Source organism: Phytophthora infestans, genomic scaffold (genome assembly GCF_000142945.1).
Source record: "Phytophthora infestans T30-4 supercont1.1 genomic scaffold, whole genome shotgun sequence".
Classification (NCBI taxonomy): domain Eukaryota; phylum Oomycota; class Peronosporomycetes; order Peronosporales; family Peronosporaceae; genus Phytophthora; species Phytophthora infestans.
In genome coordinates, this window is record NW_003303758.1 from 6,074,533 (window position 1) to 6,096,514 (window position 21,982).

Sequence of the window (21,982 nt, forward strand, 5' to 3'; positions counted from 1 at the left end):
CACTTCGCTCTCTTTTGAATAAAGAGGGGACCTGTGAACTGCTCGTATACTTTGACTTTCTCGATAAAGCCCGCAATATATATCCCTTCCAACTAAGCTAAACTTGCACAATTCTTGCCTTCTTTGAAGCTGTCAATTTCATATTGAATTGGAGCTTCTGAGAGCTGCGTTTTGGGCCTGTATCTCCTCACAACTGGGTAAGCCACCGCTTGAACGCCGCTCGTTATACGTCGCTCGTAAATAGGCAAGATATTTTTGAAGGCGGGCCCTCTCTCCGAAAATTAAGTATGGGCGTCCGCATCGAGCATTTGTGCCCTTGTACTTGACCGAAAAGAATGCGTGAAGTGTGAGAGATCAATATCTCTCACACTTCACGCATTCTTTTGTCGTGGCCCTGTCGTACGGCACCTTTGTCGTTTTGTTTTGGAGTATTTGCAGAAATTGCGTCCAGGCTGGCCATTGTTTTTTTTAAATGTGATATTCGATGCTGATTGGCTAAAACTATTTTTGCATGGGTTGTTTTTGAGTTGCGCCAGTGAAAGAAGTTAGTTTCCGATTGATAAGACCTGTTAAAATACTCTTTTGTAGATACTTTCTGCTCAAAAATATTCATTGGTAGAATTAACAGATTTTTGTGAAACGATCTCCTCAGATGTTGGTGCCAGTTCTTCAACCGGCCTACAGGAACGACTTGTCCACCCACCAGGCGGACTCGTAGCCCGCACCAAGGATTTCCGTGATCGCCACAGGTTTCTCCAGCGTTCCACTGAAACCAACACGGTTGTTGGTAGCCGCTCCTGCTCCTCTGTTGCTGTACTCCTTGAAGTAGACGTTAGCCGTATTGTTGTCACCGTTCCACTTCTGCCAACCTGCTGGGTTGATAACATCACTAAGGTCACTGTTTTGGAAAACGACGCGGGCATACGGTCGCCACGGCCGGCCCAGGAAGGCTTGACCCGGAGTGGAACCGAAGACGCGTGCGTTGTTGAAGACATATTCGGAAGGGTTCGAATCGTTTGTGCGGCCGTTAGCAGTGATGCAGCCTTTGCCAACAGACTCAATGTCGCAGGACTCAAACCAGGCCTTCGCGTACAGACCAAAGACGAAGTCGACGGCACCGCTAATGTACGACTTGGCGAAGAGCTCGGGACCCTTATTTGCGTACAAAGTGTCTTGGTAGCCGGTGAGATTGCAGGCGTAAACTCCGTTATTGGCGCCGTCGACCTTCATAGCAATGGCCTGGCCAACGTCGCCAGCTGTGTTGGCAACGTTGAGGTTGTACACCTTCACGTTACTCGCCTTGATCAGCAGCGTGGTCGTGTAGTCATTGCGGCTCTTGGTGATGTTGGCAGGGACATCCTTTTGCGCCATGGCGTGGGTGATAGTGACCTGGTTCGAAGAGTACGATGTCGTGTCACAAGTGTAGCCCTGCACAACCAGGTTGCCTTTAAGCTTCGGAATTGTGACCTGCTCCTCATAAGTCCCCGGCATCAAGAAGAGAATTTGTTGCACCGCCGTTTTGGGAAGATTGGCCACTCCTTCGGACACGGTCTTGAAGCTGCCGCTGTACGCACCCGTGGCGTCAATGACGATGGCACCTGGTGGGGGAGTAGTGCGAGCATTCGTTCCGGTACAGGCACCTTCCGAGGCTGCGGCGAGGCTAGCAAGGGCGACGAGGGGAGCAAATATCTGCATCTTTGGGTGGGGCTTCAGTGGCTAGAGGGAAAAAAGGAAATGACCCGCCTATCCAACATGGATTCCAAGAAATCACCGGACTGGTTTGTCTCGGATCATGTTCATGGCAGGAACTTCATGCTGACGTTCGTCAGTTCGTACAGCTGCAGATCATTTCATTATAGCATGGCGATTTAACGTCGGAACAGAAACAGTTCAGCATACCCATTTTATTAGTAAGTGTTTTGGCTTACTTTTAAAATAAATAAAAAAACACTTTCGAGGAATCCAAGATAAACATGAAAAAAATACGCTTGCATCAGAGATTCCAGGAGACTTGTAAATACGCGCTGTGAACAACTTGTATAGTCTATCGTACAGCCTTACCCATGCTACTGTACAGTACCGATAATATCAAGCTAAAAAACGTGAGCGAAATGGTTTAAAAACATTGCACTCGGAGGGGATTCGAAAGCAGGAACGACGACCAATATCGACTTACTTTAATAAAATGTATAATGCGACACCAGCACTATCCCCTCAGCTTAACTGTAAAGGTGATACAAGTGTTCAAAAAACGAATATCACAGGCTTGTTGTGCGCATTGAAAGCAATTTTTGCTTAGGTTCAAGAATGATGGTGTTTTAGAGGTTTATGTGGAGAAGTTCATGTATGTATTCCCTCAGTCCACTTTAGAGTCTAACGTTGTCGGGCCGAGTACGCTGTTGGGTGCCACTGCTTAACATCAACAATAAATTAAACACAATTTGTGTACGAAGATTCTTGACTGTATTTATTGCTGGCTCTCAAACATGCTGAAGTACGATTCGGTGTTGGTGAAGGATACAGCAGCCGATAACACCTTTCTTAGTATCTCTTACTACAGACTGTGAACGATGCTAGTATGATACTAGCATCGTTCACAGTCTGTAAATCACAGTGTACAGTACTTATGTAATGCTATCATTTGCATCTAAACCGAGGGAAGCTGCCTTTTCAGGACATTTCGCAACAATTTAGATCTGACAAATGCACCTACTTAGTTTGGAAAACATGACTTATCACAAGCTGTAATTTAATAGTGCAGTAAGTTACTGTAACCATTAAATGGGAATCTTTAAAAGTGGTAGGTAGCGTAAGCTAGCTATTGGGAAGCCTAACGAGGATTAATTGTCGTCAACCGGGTCAACATTCGTGAAACCTGATATATGTGCACTCCAAATTAAGCACTTAAGTCCATGTATTCCACACAGCGAGTTTTTGGAAAAATAAAAAAAATGAGGATTCGATTGTTTCGAATTAATCTAGGGTTGAGTATGATGAATCCCCATCCAGAAAAAAATCAATACTGTCAGCACTGTTCATCTTGCGTTCGTGATGACTGTATGGAAAGCCCAAGGTGCAATTTTAAAACGGGTGCTCCTTTTACTTGAAGGCTGCCCGTATGCACCACAAATTGTGGCACAATGTAGGTTCGAGCGTAGGGTTCCTGATGCAACAAAGCTGAAGTGTTTTCCATTTGGTATCGTATACAGGAAAGACAAACTTGCTTCGCTTCGGCCCAGCATTGTCACAACAAAGTGGAGAATGGATGTTCAACCGGTTGTTGCCTCCCAGACTCAACGTTGCACAACGTACTGTACCTGGTTTGAAATCTTAAAAGATTTGTCGGTACGTGTATCCGGATATCTAACTCAGCTCAATTACATTTATGTAGGTTATTTCGTAATTGGCTGCTACTGTATTAATATAGCCTGCTACAGCCTGTACTGTAGCGCTCGCTTTGTCGCAGCGCTCGGAACGCACAAAAGTATCACCTAACCTATTAATATAAGTACGGATGAATCGCACAGTTGTCCACAGTACTGTACTGTCAGTCGGCAGCAGACGATAATCTGCATAGTCGTTTTTTTACTTAAGCTTAAATGTATTTTCTTCCATTTCATTTTCGAAAAAATCTTGAGTGATAGTTAAAATTACGCGAGCCTTTAATTAACTTGTTCAGCGTAGTGGTGCTTAAACGACTTTCCGAGCGCATCAATCTAACGCGAAGCTATTGACGTTGTATTAATACGTGCCCGCCATATACAACCGACCCCGGAAGGCATTTTTGTGAGCCGGATCATGTTTTAGCAGTGGACCAGACTCGTACAGTAACTGTACTACAGTTGTAGCGTGCAATAGTATCAATCGCTTGTTCGCGTGTCTGTGGAAAACCGGTACGGTACATGTACACTGTGCGGTATTCTGCAAGCAATACCCGCCACTGGCGGGCCACCAGGCTCTATGGCCCGAAAAATTTGCCGGCTATAAGCACATCTGAATCGTCCTGCAACCTCCACGCCAGGGCATTATACCGCACGAGTGGATGATGGGACCGCACTTTTCAGTATCTAGAAGTTTTACCAGCAGACCATGTCGATCAGCATCGGATACCACAAGAAGATATTTGCCAAAAATGAATGCTCTGTAGTCGCGAGTCGTCCAGCCGCCACATTTCTGGATCCAAAGTTTGGAGAGCGCGCAATCCGTTGCAGTCAGTATTACCCGAATCCTCTAATTTCCAAACGCAAACGCGTTGGTTCCACAAATGATAAAACGATCGCAGCGGAGCCATTGCTGTCAGAAAATCCCAATCGTCGAAAGCGATGATATAGCGGTCGCCAAAGACAACATACCCGAGACGCAGTAGCTCGTAGCTGTTCAAATACACGGCCAATTCTGCGACAATCGATCGGTGAGAGGCAATTTTCTTCATTTCTGGCTGCGGATTCGAAGGAATAACGCTCATTTTACTGTCGGATGAATCTCTTGACGGTGGACGACAGAGCGCGGCCATGTAAACTGGAGACAGTCCTAGGCCGCCGACGTGTTTCGCTCTTAAGGCGAATGCCTTTTCGACCCCACACAGAACTTGCCGTCCTCTTGGGTTTGGAACAGGCAATGGACGTGCCATAAGTAAAGGTAGCAGGTTAATACCAAGTACAGCCAGCTTAGTCCAGAAGATTCCTACGACGCGGCCATTCATCCTCCACGCTAGATCACTCACGAAATAATCCAGAAGCGTCATTTTCTTCACTTCATCCGAGAAAACGAGGGTAGCAACTCTGCCGTCAATATCATTCCACACAGGCGAGGCTGCCAATTCGCTGCGAAAGTAATGTATCAAACACAGGAATGCCACCGAGGGTATGAAGAGTGTGTCCGTCATACGGCGTCGAGTGATTTTAGCCAGAACATTGAGAAGACTATAATACATCAGCATCAGCTGAGCAATCGACGGATAGATCGTAAACCAGGCCTCCGATAGCCCTGCCTGTTGGCCTTCAAAGCGGCATCCTACCGTCCAAAACGCGGTCAATGTCATCTTCAGCTGAGGCAGCATCGAGATCAGTAGCAAGTCGAATATTCTGTAGCTCGAGACGCATCCAAGACCACCACCATAACATGGTATTTTTCCGCTTACTGTGCCGTTGTGCAGTGCTACTAAGGACAATATCCATCGTAGTAACACCAGAATGACGGATAAATTTGAAACTAGTGTCTCCCAATCGTAAACGATGCGAACCACATCTGCTTGAGTGGTTTCGTAGAGATAAATACCAAAAGAGGACCCACTCTGGATAGCAATGGAGTTCAGATTGTGTGGATACTCGTACGTGGTGAATTTGGTTCCCCATCGGTTGACTTTAGGTTCTGCCAGACAGTCTGCTTGAGTCGAGCAGTTCATCTCCATCCCCGACATCATATCGAACATTCGGTAGGCCATGTAAAACGGGGGTCCGGGGTTCGAGCTCGTCAAATCAGCAAACCAGCGCCCTCCTTCCAAGTCTTCGTACCATCCATTCTTCCAGGCCCCACCAGGTTGCTTCAGCCATTCTTCAGTACGCTGAAATCGTGCAGTCCGATTCACCGCCCGGAGACTGGCTTTGGTCGCATTACTCCCACCGTTTGCGCTTCCAGAGTATGCGTCTTCGAGACGAAACATGCATGACTCACCATGCCATGTCGGTACCGTGTGGCGAGCTTGTTCAGTGTTATCCCAGAAAGGCATGATAAGGACAGGTAGCGAGTAAGGGATTCTGAATAGCCGTTTGCTGTCGACCCCATCAACAACTCGAAGAGCGTCTGTAGTAAGATTCGAATAGCCTAATGAAGTACACGCATTCAGGATAGAGTCGAGCGTCACCGAGATTAAGCTGCAAATATCCTCGTATGACGAATACACGGACGAGTCGAGTGAATCCGAAGCTTTGCCAGCTCTTCGCTTCACTAGTCGATATCCGTGACGGGCCTTTCCTGTTGAGTCCTCCAATATGGCTTCGGTTCCTTCAGACGCCAGCAACGAGCTTACAAGTCTGGGTTCGTATTTTCTGCCATAACGAACGCAAGCAACGACACGGTCGGTATATGGGGTATCGCTGGTTCCTACGATTTCATAAGGTCCACGGCTCGGATCACGACCGTAAAAAATATGTTGTGTTGTTGTGGTTGTATTTCGGACGGCACCTAAGAGCTGGGCGAGAACGAGAAAGATGATGCTGATGCAGGTGATCCAGTGATACAGAGCACATAATATCTCTAACGTGGTTGGCTTGCGTCGCACCCAGAAAACTGTCGTTGTGTCTCTACCTTGTCCACAGAGACCTCGTATCCTTTGCGGTATAATCTCAGGGCAAATGCGAGTCCTCTGACGGTATGATGACGACGCGAAGCGCATTATTCCTGCCGCGCCAAGTAACTCAGCAACTTTCAGACAAAACAACAATTCTCAAAATAACTTCCAAAAAGTCAAGTCCGAAAAAAGAATTGTCAAAAAGAATTCGGAACGAGATTCGGGTAAAACTTAAATTTTGAGAAAATTGATCCTGTCACGAACCACCGTGCATTTGGTTAGAATTTTACGCACGGCCTAATTTTCAAGCATCCATTACTGTAGCATCCGGATCCTTTCATCGGACTGAATGGCATTCGAGCACAGTAGCCGACGTTGTTCGTGCAGTCTCGATCTCTGCGTTAGCTTTCCATCAAGCGCTCTGGATATATCTCGCAGCTCTTGGAACTGTGCGTCTCTGTCAGTGTCCGTTGCCTTCAACCAGCTCAATCGATTGCTCAGCTTGATTCGCAACGACAGCATCTCATCTTGATTCTGCAGGACTTTATCGTAAATCGCCGCGATCTTGTCGTGAGGTAGTTCCGCTTTATCACCAGCTGATGATTGTTTATCTTGCTCCGGTCTGTCTTCTTCGTTTCTCCATTTGTACGCAATTAGTGAAGCCAATGCAGCGTCTCGACGTTGCTTCTCTTGGACAAGTGCAGCAGGTAACGCATCCGTCTGCGTCGATCCCGCGAATTCAGGTCAGTTCTACCACGTCGAAAAGGATCATTAATTGCTGCTTCGTTGGAAGAAAACTGTCGGCACACGCGAATGTAGTCGCTCGCCAGTTCGCGTTCGACTGAGTCAACCTCAATCTCCTTCGCTTTCAAAAATAGTTTAGCTGCACTGTCATAAATATCTGACTTGGCTGACTTAACAACGCCTTCCTTGCTTAGGATCGTTAAGAGACCATCACCTGCCCCTGGAGGTGGAACGTGGGCTTCATTCTTTGGAATATCATCAGAGATTTCAGCGTCGAAATCATTCGGAGAGTATAGCAGCTCTGATACCGTAGTTGACGATGCATTACTATTAGTGTCGTCTTCAGGTTTGTTAATAAAGCCGTTCGTAGCTTGCTCAATAGAATTGGATTGACCAATTGACGGGGTCTCCAGCTGTGACGAACTCACGTTGTCACCTTCACTTTGTAGTCTCGAACGTTTATGATTCCGACCGACTGGCACTTCTCTTGGGGTACAAAGGTCTCGTTCGGCGCATCTCCTGTTCATCAACTCATAGGCTCTAAGGTAGGCAAAGCATTGCCGTAATCGTCGCTCCTCAGGGTCATCATGCAACATTTCCAGCGTCGTATTCTTCTTCGGCAACCAACGTTGAAAATTCAACTCGTACCCACTGGAAGTCTCGCCCGGCCTCAATACAACTGCGATCGGTCTCAGCTTCTCCTCGCGATACATTCGTCCATTCGGTCCAAAGTCTTCCATCGCATTCAAGAAACCCTCCGGAGATACCAAACGCCAGTCAAGCAGCTCACTTCGGCTGCGAAAACGTCGTCCTTCGTCATAATCTGTGGGAAATAACTCCTCGTTATGCTTCCAAGTGTCTGAACGCTCACTCTCTTCATAATTGATCTCTCGCTGAGTGGTCGTCCCAAAATGCTGACGACGAAGCTTCATATATCTGAAATTTGAGTGATCTAATCGTAAGAGGCGTTCGACACGGGGGTTGCCTTGGATAGATTCTAAGGATACATTGCGGACAGCAAGCCAAAGCTCGAAACTTCGCTCGTACTCAATCATCGTCTCGTTTCGTCCCAATAACACAGGGATTGGGTGTAAGGGTCGTTCATCCAGATCGAGTTGCTCTTCGTATAGCGCAAATTCGTCAAAGCGTACAACGCAGGTGTCTAATAGATCCATGCGAAGCCCGCAAGGGCGACGCGGGGGAGACAACGGGTGCAGCATTGGGTCTGGGTATTTTGTGAGTGGGTGTTCTTTTTCGAAAAACCCATTCGATACAGAATATTACAGTAGTACTACTACTTTATAAGTAGTAGTATTCATCACCGGCACATAACGTTTTTTCTAAAGAAAAATGATACAAACAAGTTCAGAGTACTATTGCGATTTGCACTTCTAGTGATGTTTCTATAATAATAAAAAAAAAAAAACACCATGACTTCAGAAGTACTACTTTACATAGTAATCGCCCCTTCTGAAATTATAATCCAGCCTAAATTAGATACCAAAACGCCAAAAAATTATGGGCAATTTGGTACAGCCGTACTATTAATAGGGGTTATCACGGTTGGAAAGTATGTTTGACCGGCCAATCAAAGCAAATCTTCGCGTCCGTTTTTTTCATGGAGCTCGAGCTTAGGGAGCTCGAGGTACCCAAATTTAGAAATAGTGCTTTTTGATGTACTCAAAAAATGATCCAAAGGTCTCGCTGTACTACAGCCTGTAGACCCTCATAGAATTGCAATGTCGTGAGCTGGACCAAGAGAATGCGGTATGCCTCGCTCAGGTAGTTACAGCGGAGATGTATTGTTATATATCACGAAGCCATATTACGCCTCAGCTTTGCTAGGTGGTGGCTTAAAGTAGAGTGATACATCGATCACCCTAAATGAGGCGACAATTGCCCATTCTAGAGCAAGTGTAGGCGTTTTTGAATGCGAACTAGACCAACAAATGACACATGAAAACTTTATCGTGTAGTGTTGAATTTCGCTGACTTACACGTAGCCATGTCCTTTAATAGTGCGCTTCCTAGATTTTTCGGCGGAGCGCCTTAGAATATCCTGCACCGTACCAAGCATTTATAAAGCGCTTCGCTCTTGTATACATATAGCTCTGTAGGAAATCTGGAGCTTTCCTTGATTTTCTTTTGTAAATGGTGTTTGTCTAAGGGTTAAAGGTGTTTGTCAGGGTTATTCCTTCATCAGCCACAGCAGCACTGGTAGATACTTAAGTAGTATTATCCCGTTCATCTATAGAAGAATGGTCTGACCTCTCCGATGACGCAAAGTGCTCATCGACTACGTAACAAATGCTGCATACCCTCATAGACTGCCAAGATACACAAAATACCACAAGAAAGAATAATAGACTACTATAGTGCTACCTGAACCTACGAAGTGGTCCGTGGACGAGGAGGGGCACTTATGCGGAGAACAGGTCTGGTATACAGCAATGCCGCAGCATCGAGTCGAAGCGTATTGCATTTTATAGAATAGTCTACCTCCCAAGCTCATTAAATAAATGAATGGAATTCATGCAGCCAAAAAAAGTTTTAAAAAAATGTCCTGCTTTGGAGTAGTGACTAGTATTAATGTGGTCGTTAGGACAGCTAAATGACTGTAATTAAACCTGACTTTGAAGAAGAGAAGTGAAAAGTATATTTTTTTAATCCCGAAGCTTCCCCAATGGAGAACTTCTTGTAATCATCACTGTCATCTCGGACGTGCTGCAAAATGTAGCTGTGCTGATATTGTGGCAGCTCAATTAAAGTCCAACCTGTATGTTTAATACACAAAATGCATTTGGGGACATCAAATAGCACTATTTTTAAATTTGGGTACCTCGAGCTCAGTTTTTCCCAAAGTGGAAGGTAAACCACTAGCTATGATTGGTGGAAAACCGTGCCAGAAGGTTTGATTTGGCTGGTTTTGTGAGCGGTTTTGGCAGTTGACGGATGACTTAATTGGCTGACCAAACATACTTACTTTCCGACCAGTTTGTACCAGCGTAATTTTGTCTGCGATGCGTCTCAGCCAAAATAAATATTTTCGGAAATAATGCTATTGACAATCTAATTTAACCGACTACGCGGACAAGCCGCTTGGTTGTCCACAATGAAAAGTGAGCGCTCCCGCAAAACGGTGCCATTCCAGCATGAAAGTAGTGTGATTTGGACAGCACGGACTGTCGATGGAAATGGTGTTGCATACCTCTACATTGTGCTCTTATTTATCGTTTGATCACACCCACAGTTGGTCACCAAACTCAAAATATCTCATTTCGAAGCTGCTCAACTAAAGATTGCACTGCCCAGTACATAAATCATATCCAAACATAGTGAGTCTTCTTCTGCTAGTTCTTCCCATTCATGGCAACCAAAGCGGTGCGTCTTCGATCAATTCATCGTGAGTTTGAAGATTGCGTCACTACATGTAGACCGCACCAATGCCATACACAGATGCTGTCGATGGTTCTCTAGCATAGATCTCTCTGACAATATTACTGCTCGTCTGCTCGATAGCAGTTCCAGCTCCCGAAACTGGCCGTATCGCCTCTTCTAAGAGAACTTGGGAGATTCTTGAGTTTTGCTTGCTGATCCAGCATCTCAGCGCTATTTCGACTTATATCGCTGTAAATCGCAGTCAACTTGTCGTGCGACGCATACAGAGTATCAGTTTGGTCCACTTGCTGCGCGAGGTATTCGAGCTCATGTCGTTGTTCTTACCACTCTTGCGCGATCACAGCAGCCAGCGCAGTATCACGTCGCTGTTTCTCGCTGTCAATACACGTCGCTAGCTCCTTGATTTGAGTCAGATGTGCTTCTATCTCGGCTTCGTCGCCACCTCCAAAATTATTTACGTACGCCAACCACGCCTTCATAGCTGCCTCGTTTATAGCGATCTGAGTGCTCACGCGGGTGTAATCTCTGGTCAGTCGCTTCTTCGCTGGGTCAGCATTGGCCTTTGCAGCTTTTTTCAGCACCTCTGTCGCCATTCGAATGGGGCATAGTGCTCAGACCCAGCTGCAACAACGTTTGAAATCCATCCACTGATCCAAAGGTACCGTCTTGGGCAGGTGGTTCCGCCACTTGATCGTCGTCAGTAGGGGTTGTTAGCGATGATCTCTGCACACTGACGTGGCCTTCGACTCGGACTTTACATCTAAATCCTTGCAGCTCTCGCTCGAGCTCTGTGAAGCGGTGCTCCATCTGATCTTTTAGCTGCTCCAAATCTAGATTCATTCCAGACACTTGATTGCGATCACGACTCACTGACTCCGCACGAGGACTCTTTCCGCCAACAGGCCTGCCACTATCTGACACTGAAGGCAGGCTATCTTGATCGATGCTAGAGTCGATCCGCGTTCGCTTCGTGTCCCTACTGTTCAAAATAGTTTCTCTTGACACACTTCTTCTCTTGGCTCTGCCTCGGCTTCGGCTCCGACTGCGCGTCCGTGGACATGGCAGAGATTGGGGTTCATCCGAGCGTTCCCAACGCTTATGTATCGCTGTGGTCGCTCGCAAGAACGCGGAAGCTTGTCGGTAACGACGCTCTTCATTAGGATCCTCTTTTGGCATTGACAGCGATCCCTCTCGACGCTTTAACCAGTACTGAAAACTCTCCTCAAGTTTACGACACGGCTCATGCGGTCTTAGCACAAGCGCTATGGGTTTCAATCGCTCACCAAAGTTCATAGGTCCATTAGACCCGTAATTCTCCATTGAGCGTATAAACTCATCAGGGAGCATCACTTTCGTCTCCAGCAGCGTCGTCGGTAAGATTTTCGATTGTCCGACAGTCTGGTTTCCTTGTTGTCGCAAAGGTGCTCGCTCGGACCGGAGCCGCTTGAAGACATTGGCTAGTTGGAATATAACGCGGGGAGGGGGGGGCTTGTTCTGTGCCGACAGGGATGAAACAAGGAATCTGCTCGCCGGTGTATTCTTCTGAGCGTTGCACTAAATGCTGTCGTGTAAGCGACACGTGGCCAGCTTTCATTTATCCAAACACTATCAGTCGGTTTGGGTATACATGTAGCTGGAAATGCCCCTACCGACTCCCCTACCGGCTTGTATAATACAGAATTCACACACATACCCGAAATTGGACTCGCTGCTATTAAACAAGCTTGATACACACGCTTGGCTGATGACATCAGTCGTGGACTCTTGGGCCACAAACACAAAATGGCTGTTCAAATTCGCGATACGTTTGAAAAGAAAGCACACACAATTCCATCACTGATCACAGTTCGGCTCGGCAAGTATGCAGTGCAGGTCGGTGACTGCAAACCCGAGATGCACGTGCTAGTGAAAGAGTACAAGGCAGCTTGATTAAGATCGTTCACCAGTATACAAACGTTACCGGTACAGTATTGATAATTCTTCAATTTAATGTTTTCTACATAAATTCAGTCTGCCTTCGCTGCCAGCCATCGTTCATTCTGTCAAGGGCAAGACGTGGTGGAACTTTGTTGTGTCTGCATTGCAGCTATAACTTACAATGCCGCGTAAAGGAGGCAAGCGCGTACGTATCTGAATCTCATCCATTCTGCGCGCAATTTGTCCTCACAGCAACCATTTCGCACCGCACAATACGAGGCAATCCGACCGAACTTCTAATACTTTTTTTGCAATTATTGCAGAGGAAAACCCGCACGCACGTGGTGGAAGCCCCAAGTGTCGAGAAGGATGACACGCCCATGAGCTTCGTTTTCAAGATGGGTAAAGTACCTGGCGTCGTGAGCAGTCTCGTGCAGGATATGCGGCGAGTCATGGCCCCGTACACAGCCGACAAACTTCGCGAGAAGCGCAAGAACACGCTCAAGGACTTTGTACATGTCGGTGCGCCTCTGGGCGTCACTCACTTTATCTTCTTCACCAACACGGAGGCTGGAACGAACCTCAAGATCGCGCGTATCCCGCGTGGCCCGACGTTGTCGTTTAAAGTGACCAAGTACTCGCTCATGAGCCAGATGCATTTGGTCGTGAAGCGCCCCGTGGACGCGTCGCAAGCTCTCAAGTCCAAGCCTCTGGTAGTTCTCAACAACTTTACGACACCCGACGACCACATTAAGCTCATGAACGTGACGTTCCAGAACATGTTCCCTGCTATCGACGTCCAGACGGTGGCGCTGTCCGAGTGCCGACGCGTGGTGCTGTTCAACTACGAGAAGGAGACAGACACGGTCGAGTTCCGCCAGTACGTGATCCGTGCAGCGCCACTGGGACTCTCCAAGAGTGTCAAGACCATTGTGAAGGCCAAGGTTCCCAACCTGAACAAGCTCGAGGACATCAGCGAGTACGTGCTCGGCAACGGCGCGGGCATTGGATCGGCTTCGGACAGTGAAGTGGACGACGAAGCGGCACACGTAACGCTGCCCGACTCGTTTCGTGGACGAGGCAACCGGAAGGCAGAGAAGAGTGCGGTGCGTTTGACGGAGATCGGACCGCGGCTCACGCTGAGTTTGACCAAGGTGGAGCGCGGTATTTGCGAGGGCGACGTGTTGTACCACGCGTACAAGACTAAGACGCCCGAGGAGTCGGCGAAGGCCAAGGCTAAGCACGAAGCCGCTCTGGCACTCAAACGCGAACGTCGTGAAGAACAGGAAGCGAATGTCGCCAAGAAGCAGGAGGTCAAGGAGGCTAAGAAGCAACGCAAGGCTGAGCGTAAGCGTAAGCGCGAGCAGGACGATGACGACGACGAGTACAATGAGACTACTGCGAAGACTGGCGACGACTCGGAGCTGGACGACGTCGAGTATTATCGCCAGGAGGTTGGCGAGGAGCCTGACACGTACATGTTCCCAGAGAAAAAGAAGGAGCCGAAGAACAAGAAACACAAGGTCACCGACAAGAAATCTGCTGCTGTCCAGAAGCCGTCGGAAGTGGCAGCGTCAGACAAGAAGAACCGCTTCCTGCGGCCTGGCGCCAAGGCTCCCAAGGGCCAAGTCGTTCGCCAGCGCCAGCCTAAGAAGAAGTAAATCGCTTCAATCCGTCAGCAGCTGCAAGCTTTTTCTAATAGATTCCATTCCTTCATCTCCGTCTTTACCAACGTAGAAATCTCCTTACAATTTCTCATGTCACTCTTTGTTTCATCTGGTTGGGTGTCTTAACGCACACGCTAAACTAAACTAGCCTACCGTAGCCTACTTGTTGGAGCTCTGGGGCTCCAATACATGAACAAGCGGCGGCCAGCACTAGAGCTCACTTCACCGTCTGCCAGGGGGCGGCTGCAGCGACGGATGCTGATGCTGCTTCGGGTCGCTCATGGGGATCGGGAAGCGATCACGACGGCCACCTTGCGGGACGCCACCCGGACCACCCAGATTCTTTGGGTTCAGCCCAGCAAGACGCTGCGGTGGAGCCTGCAACTTGCGGTCTCCGCCATCCATAGCGTAGCGCATGCCACCGACCTTGTTCTCTTCCTTAATTGGCCGTCCTGGCATTCCTCGACGGCCATCCTGCTGCATGTGTACAGCCTGCGCGTGTTGCTGTTGCTGAGCTTGCATCTGCGCCTGCATCTGTGCGTGGTGGTGAGCTTGTGCCACCTGCGCCGCTTGTGCTTGAGCTTGGGCGTGGGCATGTGCCTGGGCTTGAGCTTGTGCGTGAGCCTGGGCCTGCGGGTGCTGCGACTGCATCTGCTGAGCCTGCTGCGGGTGCTGCATGCCTGGCACCATACCGCCCATGACACCGCGAGGCATCATCCCACCACCGTTCATAGGGGCACTCCGACCCATACCCCGCATCATGCTCATGCCAGCACTACCGACAGGCATTCCGCGTGCCATGCCGCTGCTGGTCTCTGGGCCGCTAACACTCATCGAGTTCGTCGTAGGTGCACTGCCCATGCTCATGCTCATGGGGGCTTCACCTGCTCGAAGCATGTGAGCCATCGGGGCACCCTGACTTACAGGAGGAGCGCCGTTAGGCTGAGCTCCTTGTGCTGGAGCGCCTTGCTGTTGTGCCTGGTATTGAGTATCTGCCGTGGGTCTCGATGAGAACGTCGGCATGGGGGACGTAGTGGGCGGTTCTGAAGGACCAGGAGCCGAGTTGGCACCGGCCATACCGATCGTGGATTGGCCTGTTTCTCGGACGCGAAGGAGCTCCAATCGCTCCCGAATAAACTGCGCGTCCGCGCCAAGCTCGGCAGCCTTCTGGTAGGCATCGCGAGCGTCACTGGTTTGGTTGCAGGTGTCGTACAGCGTTCCGACGTTGTACCAGACTTCACAAATGTTGGGGTTGATGTTGATAGCACGCGAGTACGCGTCGAGAGCGTCCAGATGCTGGTTCAATTGGTAGAAAAGCACACCGAGTGAGCACCACACGTTCGGGTTCTGCGAGTCCGTAGTCACAGCGTGCTTGTACGAGTCGTAGGCCTCCTCAAACTCTTGCACGGCCATGTAGCATCGACCCAAAAGGTACCATCCCTTGCCGTCCTGCGGGTCGATAGTCACAGCTTTCTTCAGGTAATCAATAGCAGGCGGGTGCTCGCTGTGCTTGAGGCAGAGCCAGCCGAGCTGCTGCAGCGGCTTAGCGTTGTTGGGATTGAGTTCCGCCACCTTGAGGTAGCTGGACTTGGCCAGCTGGATCTCGTCCTTGAGTTCGTACACATGTCCGATCTGCGTCCAAATATCGCTGGCCATCTCAGTGGTCTGCACGTTGGCTTGCACGTCATGCAGCACCGACTTGAGTCGTTCCAAAGCGCCGTCGTAGTCTCCGCGCTGCTTGGCGATGATTCCGAGGCGGAATTTGACCTCTAGGGCCATGTTAAAGTTGGGTTCAAAACGGAGCACGGCCTCGAACGATTCTTGAGCGTGTTCAAGCGATCCGAGACGTTCGTAAAGCTGACCAATGCCGTACCACATGTTTGGGTCCTTCTGACTCATGGGGTTGTTGTACATGGCGTATTGATAGGCCGTGTGCGCACTCGTGAGGTCGTTCATCATGAGGCAGCAGTAGCCGAGGTGGCCCCAGGCGTCCGAATTCTGCTCATTGAGCGACACAAGGCCACGGAAGCAGTCAGCAGCCTTCGTGTAGTCCTCCACCTTCTCGTAGCAGCAACCGATAGCAAATAGCGCCGTGGCGTTCAGGCGGTTGTGCGATAGCACCTTCTCGTAAGCCAGCATGGTGTTCTCATCGTCACCCATCATCTCAGCGATGCGGCCGAGGGACAGCCAAGCCTCTTCGTTCGCAGCAGAGAGCTGGCGGCCGAGCTGTAGGGGAAGAAGTTAGCCATTGTTGCATCCGTAGTACCATCACTCTGGGTGTAGGTAAACGTACGGTGTTATTCTCCTCCATCTTGGGGGTGGCCATGCTACTGTGTCAACAATGTACGTGAAGAGAGAGGGGGGGCGACCTTCTTCTCTGATTTGAGCGTGTGAACGCGCGCGTGTCCGTCGAATTCTTCCTTCCCACTTTCGACTTGTGCGCGAGCCGTCTGTTTGTCTAATGCACTGATTTGATGGTGGGCGGGGGAGGTTCTGGGGAGAGAGGGGGAAGGCCAGCATCCGGAGCGACGGGAAGGAGCGTGAAGCCCTAGCCGCAACGATCTTTTACTTTCGACATAAGATGTAACTATCGACAACTCATGTAAAGCAAAGTTTATGATACATGTACAGTATGCTAATTGGCAAAAAGCTCCAACTTCTGGATAACCAAGCGTGACGAGCGTGACGGACGTACATCCCTTCCAGTCCGTGACGACGGGGATTCTCGACGAGTCGTCTCTATTTCAGCCGAACAGATGCGCGCGTTGCCAACGGCTTTGCCGAGCAGAGCTCAGTGAGCACCGGATGAAACGCGGCGCCTGAATCTCGGAGCGGCGGTTTTCAGTCAAGTGGCAGCTCTTAGTCGCGGGTGAGTGTATCGGATAATTCTTCGGTGGGTCCGAAAACGGCGTCGTGAATGTTTCCATTTTAGTTTAGAACGGGTTTGACGCTCTACGCCGCTCGGGCATCTTTCGAATGCGATGCAAAGCTGGTGCGTGCGTGGATGCATCGCTCTGAACCCACTCCTGCCGTCGGATCAGCGCCATCATGGCACACACTTAATGTAGAGCAGCTGTTCGTGGCAAGCAACGGAGACTTAGCGTGGGGACGCTGAAATGTGCGAGGAGAACACAACGACACTTTTTTGACGTCGAATACGTGTATCGTCGCGGCAAAGCGACTGATAAATCGGGACAGTGCCGTTGTTGACATGAGGCCATTAAACGGTGGAATATCGTGAGGCAGATGATCAGCCTGTGGAGTTTCCACCACGTGGCATGCTGCATGCGCTTGTGGTGCTGTGTACTGTACACAAGTATCACAACAGAATGATTGTCGTGATGTTGCCGTTGTTGAACTGCCCGTTGGCTTGTTTCCAACGTCGAAAAGCGCGGCACCGCTAAACGGCTTCACTTCGCAACGTAGATTGTTCGCCATCGAATGGGAATGGTAGCACACCTTGTTATTACATCGAGTAGTAAATAGAGCAACCTGTGTGATGCACAAAACATATCGTCCCTCAGCAGCCGGTACTTCAAGAAGCTTCTCTTCTTTTAGAACGAAGTGGTTGGAGCACCCTAAGTTTTTTTCATAAAAAGTCCCGTTAAGGGCGTTTGGGCGCCCTAAGAATTTTCGTCATTTTTTAAGAGCTTCAAAGATTACACGTAAAATATTAAATTTCCGTGACAATTTAAATTACTCAGTAGTACAATACATTCTCATTTAGGTACGATAAATACTGGCCGTCGGATTTTAAGTGAACATTCTAGAAAACGCGCAGCGCGGAAAAGGGGGCTCCGCGCGCGATACTGCCAGACGATCGCCAACTGAAGTATCTGTCGCCGGGAATCGCTTGCGCGCACGTGCACTTCGCTGGGGGTAAAGTCAATGCAGAAGGGTACGTGCGTTTATCTACGGTCTGACCATGTTTGGTATCATGACGTGTATTTCTCCGTAGACGAGATTTCGATGGATAGTAATTCTTCTAGTGACGCCCCAGACGACGACCGCGACGAAGATTTTATACACATGAGCGATTCAAACGAGGAGTTGCAGGAACTTCTTGAGGAGATCGGTGAGAACAATCGGTTGCTAGACATCTTTCTACGTTTGTTTACTATGAATTGTAATGGCGTGCGCAGAATCGAAGCCAAAGCACTCTCATCGACAAGGTTTGTATTGCTGCTTCTTGGAGCTCTGCTGAATCACAAATCTAACAACTGTGTATTATTAAACGAAGTAATGTAGGCGCTACAAAATCACTTTGGTCGGAGAGACAATCTCTAAAGCGGAAAAAGTTTTGCCGTCGACGTACAGCATCCGGGAAGCGGCGGCGGCGGCGATCGAGTAGAACGAGCAGCTGCACTGGCGAAGAAAGTGGAGCAGAGACGCTGTCGATGCATTCATCTGACGGAGCAACAGCCGATTCTCGTTACGATCCACTCGAACGGTATGCTCAAGACCCACACTCCGACCGCACGCCCCGCGCCAGGCGTACCGAAACGTATCCAGCTCGTATGGCGATGGAATCATCCCGTGAAGGCGTTTGCAACAAGATACCTCCACTACCTACGCTGGTTTTTTCGTCGTGGAGTGAGGTTAACCGCGTTTTAGAGAGGTACAGCAGCGATTTTTCCTGTTATTCCGAGCCCGTGACACTCAGACCGTGAAAAAGCACAACTCGTAAGTTTAAAGATTGTACCATCATATTATTGAATACTGATAACATGTTGATATGATTTATTAGATTGAACGCTCTGCAGATACTAACGAGTATGGAGCACAGCTACAAGGTGTTCCGCTGCACACATGGGTGCTCGCAAAAGTCTCGCAGCAAAGGTCGGCGCAGTACGCCAAGTCGATACACTGGATGTCAAGCCCGCTTCACAGCTGCAGTAAGAAATGTTGCCGCACAAGGAGAAAAACCAGAGTGGAAATTTGTTTTACGGAACTGGGTACGTGGCCGTACAATTGTTGAATAGTTTGATGAACTATTAACAAGCTGATGTCTCTGATTGTAGACATGGACACATAATCACCGCATGAATGCAGCGATTTACGCGAGTTACTTTGGAGCCGGGTCGATACCGGAAGATAGTCTGGTTCTCGAACAAGTGGGCCGTCTTGCCGATGCAAACACAGACTCGCGTCGCATTCAAGAGTTTCTATCGGGCGCCTTGGACCGTCAGGTGACACCCCAGCAAGCGCGTAATATTGTGCAAAGGGTACTGAAAAGTACTTCCGCTGATAAACAGCTAGCGCGCATGCTTGATACCCTCGCGGAGTTCAAGAATCATGAGGTACTTGTTATCCACGATTAAAACGACGTGACGTGCAAAGTGCCACTCAAAAGGTAGCTTTTGAGCAATGGGGTGACATTTTATGCATGGACTGGACTTATGGCACGAACAACTTGGGGTTTCATCTCGGTAAGATTACTCATTAATTGTGTGAAGTCATACAAATTTCCTTCAATGTTTTTCGTTCGGCGCCCTTATCTTTGCGGCGCCCTTTACGCTAGGCACCCTTATCTCTAGGGCGCCCTTATCTCTGGTGTATCATCCTTACTAATTGTCTCTTATCTATATGTAAATGCAGGTGGCCTGCTGGTGACTAGTGCAACAGGACGTGGCGTGCCTGTACTAGACTTTATCGCTCTCAACAAAAACATGGAAACAATGGAGACTATTTTGGAATTTTTTAAGACGCACAACAATTCGTGGAGAAACATTGAGACCTTTGTGATAGACAAAGACTTCAAGGAATGGAAAGTTTTAGAGAGATGCTTCCTTCAAGCCACAGTGCTACTCTGCCAGTTCACACCATGGCGAATTGGAAAAAAAATTATAAAGCGGGCAGAGTATGGGCTTAATGGTGTTCAGCGAGATGAAGTGGAGATCTCGATCAAACAGATGATGTACAGTACTACCAGAGAAGCTTTTGAGCGAGCAAGAGATGGATTCGAGAAACTGTGTAAAGGAAAGTGTCCCGATATTTGTAGTAAGCCGTGCCCAAAGATTTTTTCGTACTTTCAAAACAGCTGGGAGTGGTGTAGCGATATGTGGTCGAACCATGGTCGTGGGAATTACTTTACAGCGGGCAATACGACGACGAATAGGATTGAAAGCAATTGGAACCAGCTTAAACGGCTTCTTGGAAAAAAATCACGGATTGATCGAACAATCGCGGGATTACTACAAAACCAAATCAATGGTGTCAACCACGTCCTGACATCGTTGCGCAAGTTTTCAAGTCAGTCGCGTCCACCAGATGATATTCCTTGGTTCTTGCAACGCGTTGCTGCAAAGCTGTCTAACGACACATTTGTGAAGGTTTCGTTGCAGTGGAACTTGTTCATGGTGCACCAGAGTGAAGCTACATGTCGGCACGTCGGGTTGGCCCAATCCAAATGGAAAGTGTGTTTGCATGGTCAAGAATGGTGTGTTGACGATCTGCTATGGTCGTGCAATTGTTTGTTCTATAAAAGCTGCCGACTTCCTTGCCAGCACGTAATGATTGTTGCTAGCAAAATTCATGGATTCGAATCACTTCCAGCAGAATCAGTACCAGCTCGATGGAGCATGACAAAGACTGAAGAATTGTACGCGACGATTGAAAATGGGTTGATCCCGCTTCGTGAGGTGGTTAATATGGTGAAGGCACGACCACCTCCGGTTATGGCGCCCCAAGTCGTTGCAGCACCCTTAAAAATATTTCTACTACGGCTCTGAGCACGGGAAAACGTTCTGTTAAGTACGTGCGTCTACGACGAAAAGAACAGGCAAATATGGTTGTCTTATCCGACGCTGAGAAATATGCAAGAGCACAAGCAATGTTTGAGACAATTATTGAAAAACTTAGTGCGTTACCGACAGTTGACTTTTACCAGCAGATGAGCAAGTGGAAGACAGTGCTCGAGGAAGAAGTAGGGGGTGACTGTGGATCCATTGACGATAGCTTCGATAGTGATACGGAAAGCTACCTGGACCAACTTGATTACGCAGATGTGATGGCCGAAATGGAAGTTGATCAAGAACAGGTCATGAAGGCTGAAACCTCGCTCGAAAGTGGAGCATTTCGATGCACGACGTTTCTCTTTCAGACAAAGATACAGTGCCGTCCGATAATGTGTTTGTAGAACCAACACAACCGGCGCAACCTTCTGAACAACCTGCACTACAATTCTCTCCAGACGACGAGGACGTGGATACATCTGACATCAAAACAAACCAATCCAAAGTCCTGCTACCGTGTCATCGGACATTCTTCCCAAAGCTCGAGATCTTAAATTTCTCCAGCTCCCAGCCCCCAAACTCGAACAAGAAAAAAAGAAGAAGCAAGGATGGAGCACCCCACAACCGAAGTTTGCTCTTGTTTTGTTTTCTTCTGAGGTGACGACAACGATGACAGAAATTATTCAGTGGTCTAACTATCATCCAAACGTGGAGAAGGTCTCGAATGTGCTCGACCAGTATCCAGTGCGTATGACTGACAAATTCATCCAAGCTCGTCCCGTTAGATGTGAAATTGCAACGGAAACCAGCGCGAACAGCCACAAGGAACATTCATTTGTTATTCCAGACGTTCTTTTGAAAAAAAAGCAGAGGCTTTGATGCTGAACAAGAGGGCCCGTCTTGCTGCCAATAAGGAAGACGCACCATGGGGGCTCATGGTTTCATTCGGCTCAAGCGACATCGCTCTCCACAGGTACGTCAACAGTTTCTTCTCTGCAGTACCAAGGGTGCTACAAGAGTATTAAGGTTGCTCGAGGAGTACTAAGGGCGCCACATCACAATTATTAAGTCGTGTGTTTGCTAGTAACACTGGTGATGTCTATGTAGCTCTTTCTTGTACAGAATGAGGAGTTTTTACGACATAAAGGCGAAATCGAAGGGTTTCCTTGAAGACCTGAAGTGGATAAAACAGGAATGGCGCTTTGTTCAAGCCCACCCAGTTGAATTATTTG

General features: G+C 48.5%; 3 protein-coding genes across 3 annotated transcripts; 1 reads left to right on the top strand and 2 right to left on the bottom strand.

The window, feature by feature from the left end:
* Nucleotides 1-678: 678 nt before the first annotated feature.
* Nucleotides 679-1,695, bottom strand: PITG_01029 (pectinesterase, putative; the record flags this gene model as incomplete). The annotated part of the gene is made up of 1 exon (XM_002909508.1): nucleotides 679-1,695. One exon carries the CDS (start codon nucleotides 1,693-1,695, stop codon nucleotides 679-681), a length of 1,017 nt encoding a protein of 338 aa, XP_002909554.1.
* A 10,835-nt stretch (nucleotides 1,696-12,530) lies between these two features.
* Nucleotides 12,531-14,010, top strand: PITG_01030 (SWI4 1, Peter Pan-like protein suppressor; the record flags this gene model as incomplete). The annotated part of the gene is made up of 2 exons (XM_002909509.1): nucleotides 12,531-12,554; nucleotides 12,673-14,010. 2 exons carry the CDS (start codon nucleotides 12,531-12,533, stop codon nucleotides 14,008-14,010), a joined length of 1,362 nt encoding a protein of 453 aa, XP_002909555.1.
* A 155-nt stretch (nucleotides 14,011-14,165) lies between these two features.
* PITG_01031 (uncharacterized protein) lies at nucleotides 14,166-16,460 on the bottom strand (the record flags this gene model as incomplete). Its single annotated transcript, XM_002909510.1, has 3 exons — nucleotides 14,166-14,178; nucleotides 14,243-16,242; nucleotides 16,310-16,460. 3 exons carry the CDS (start codon nucleotides 16,340-16,342, stop codon nucleotides 14,166-14,168), a joined length of 2,046 nt encoding a protein of 681 aa, XP_002909556.1.
* Nucleotides 16,461-21,982: the final 5,522 nt, after the last annotated feature.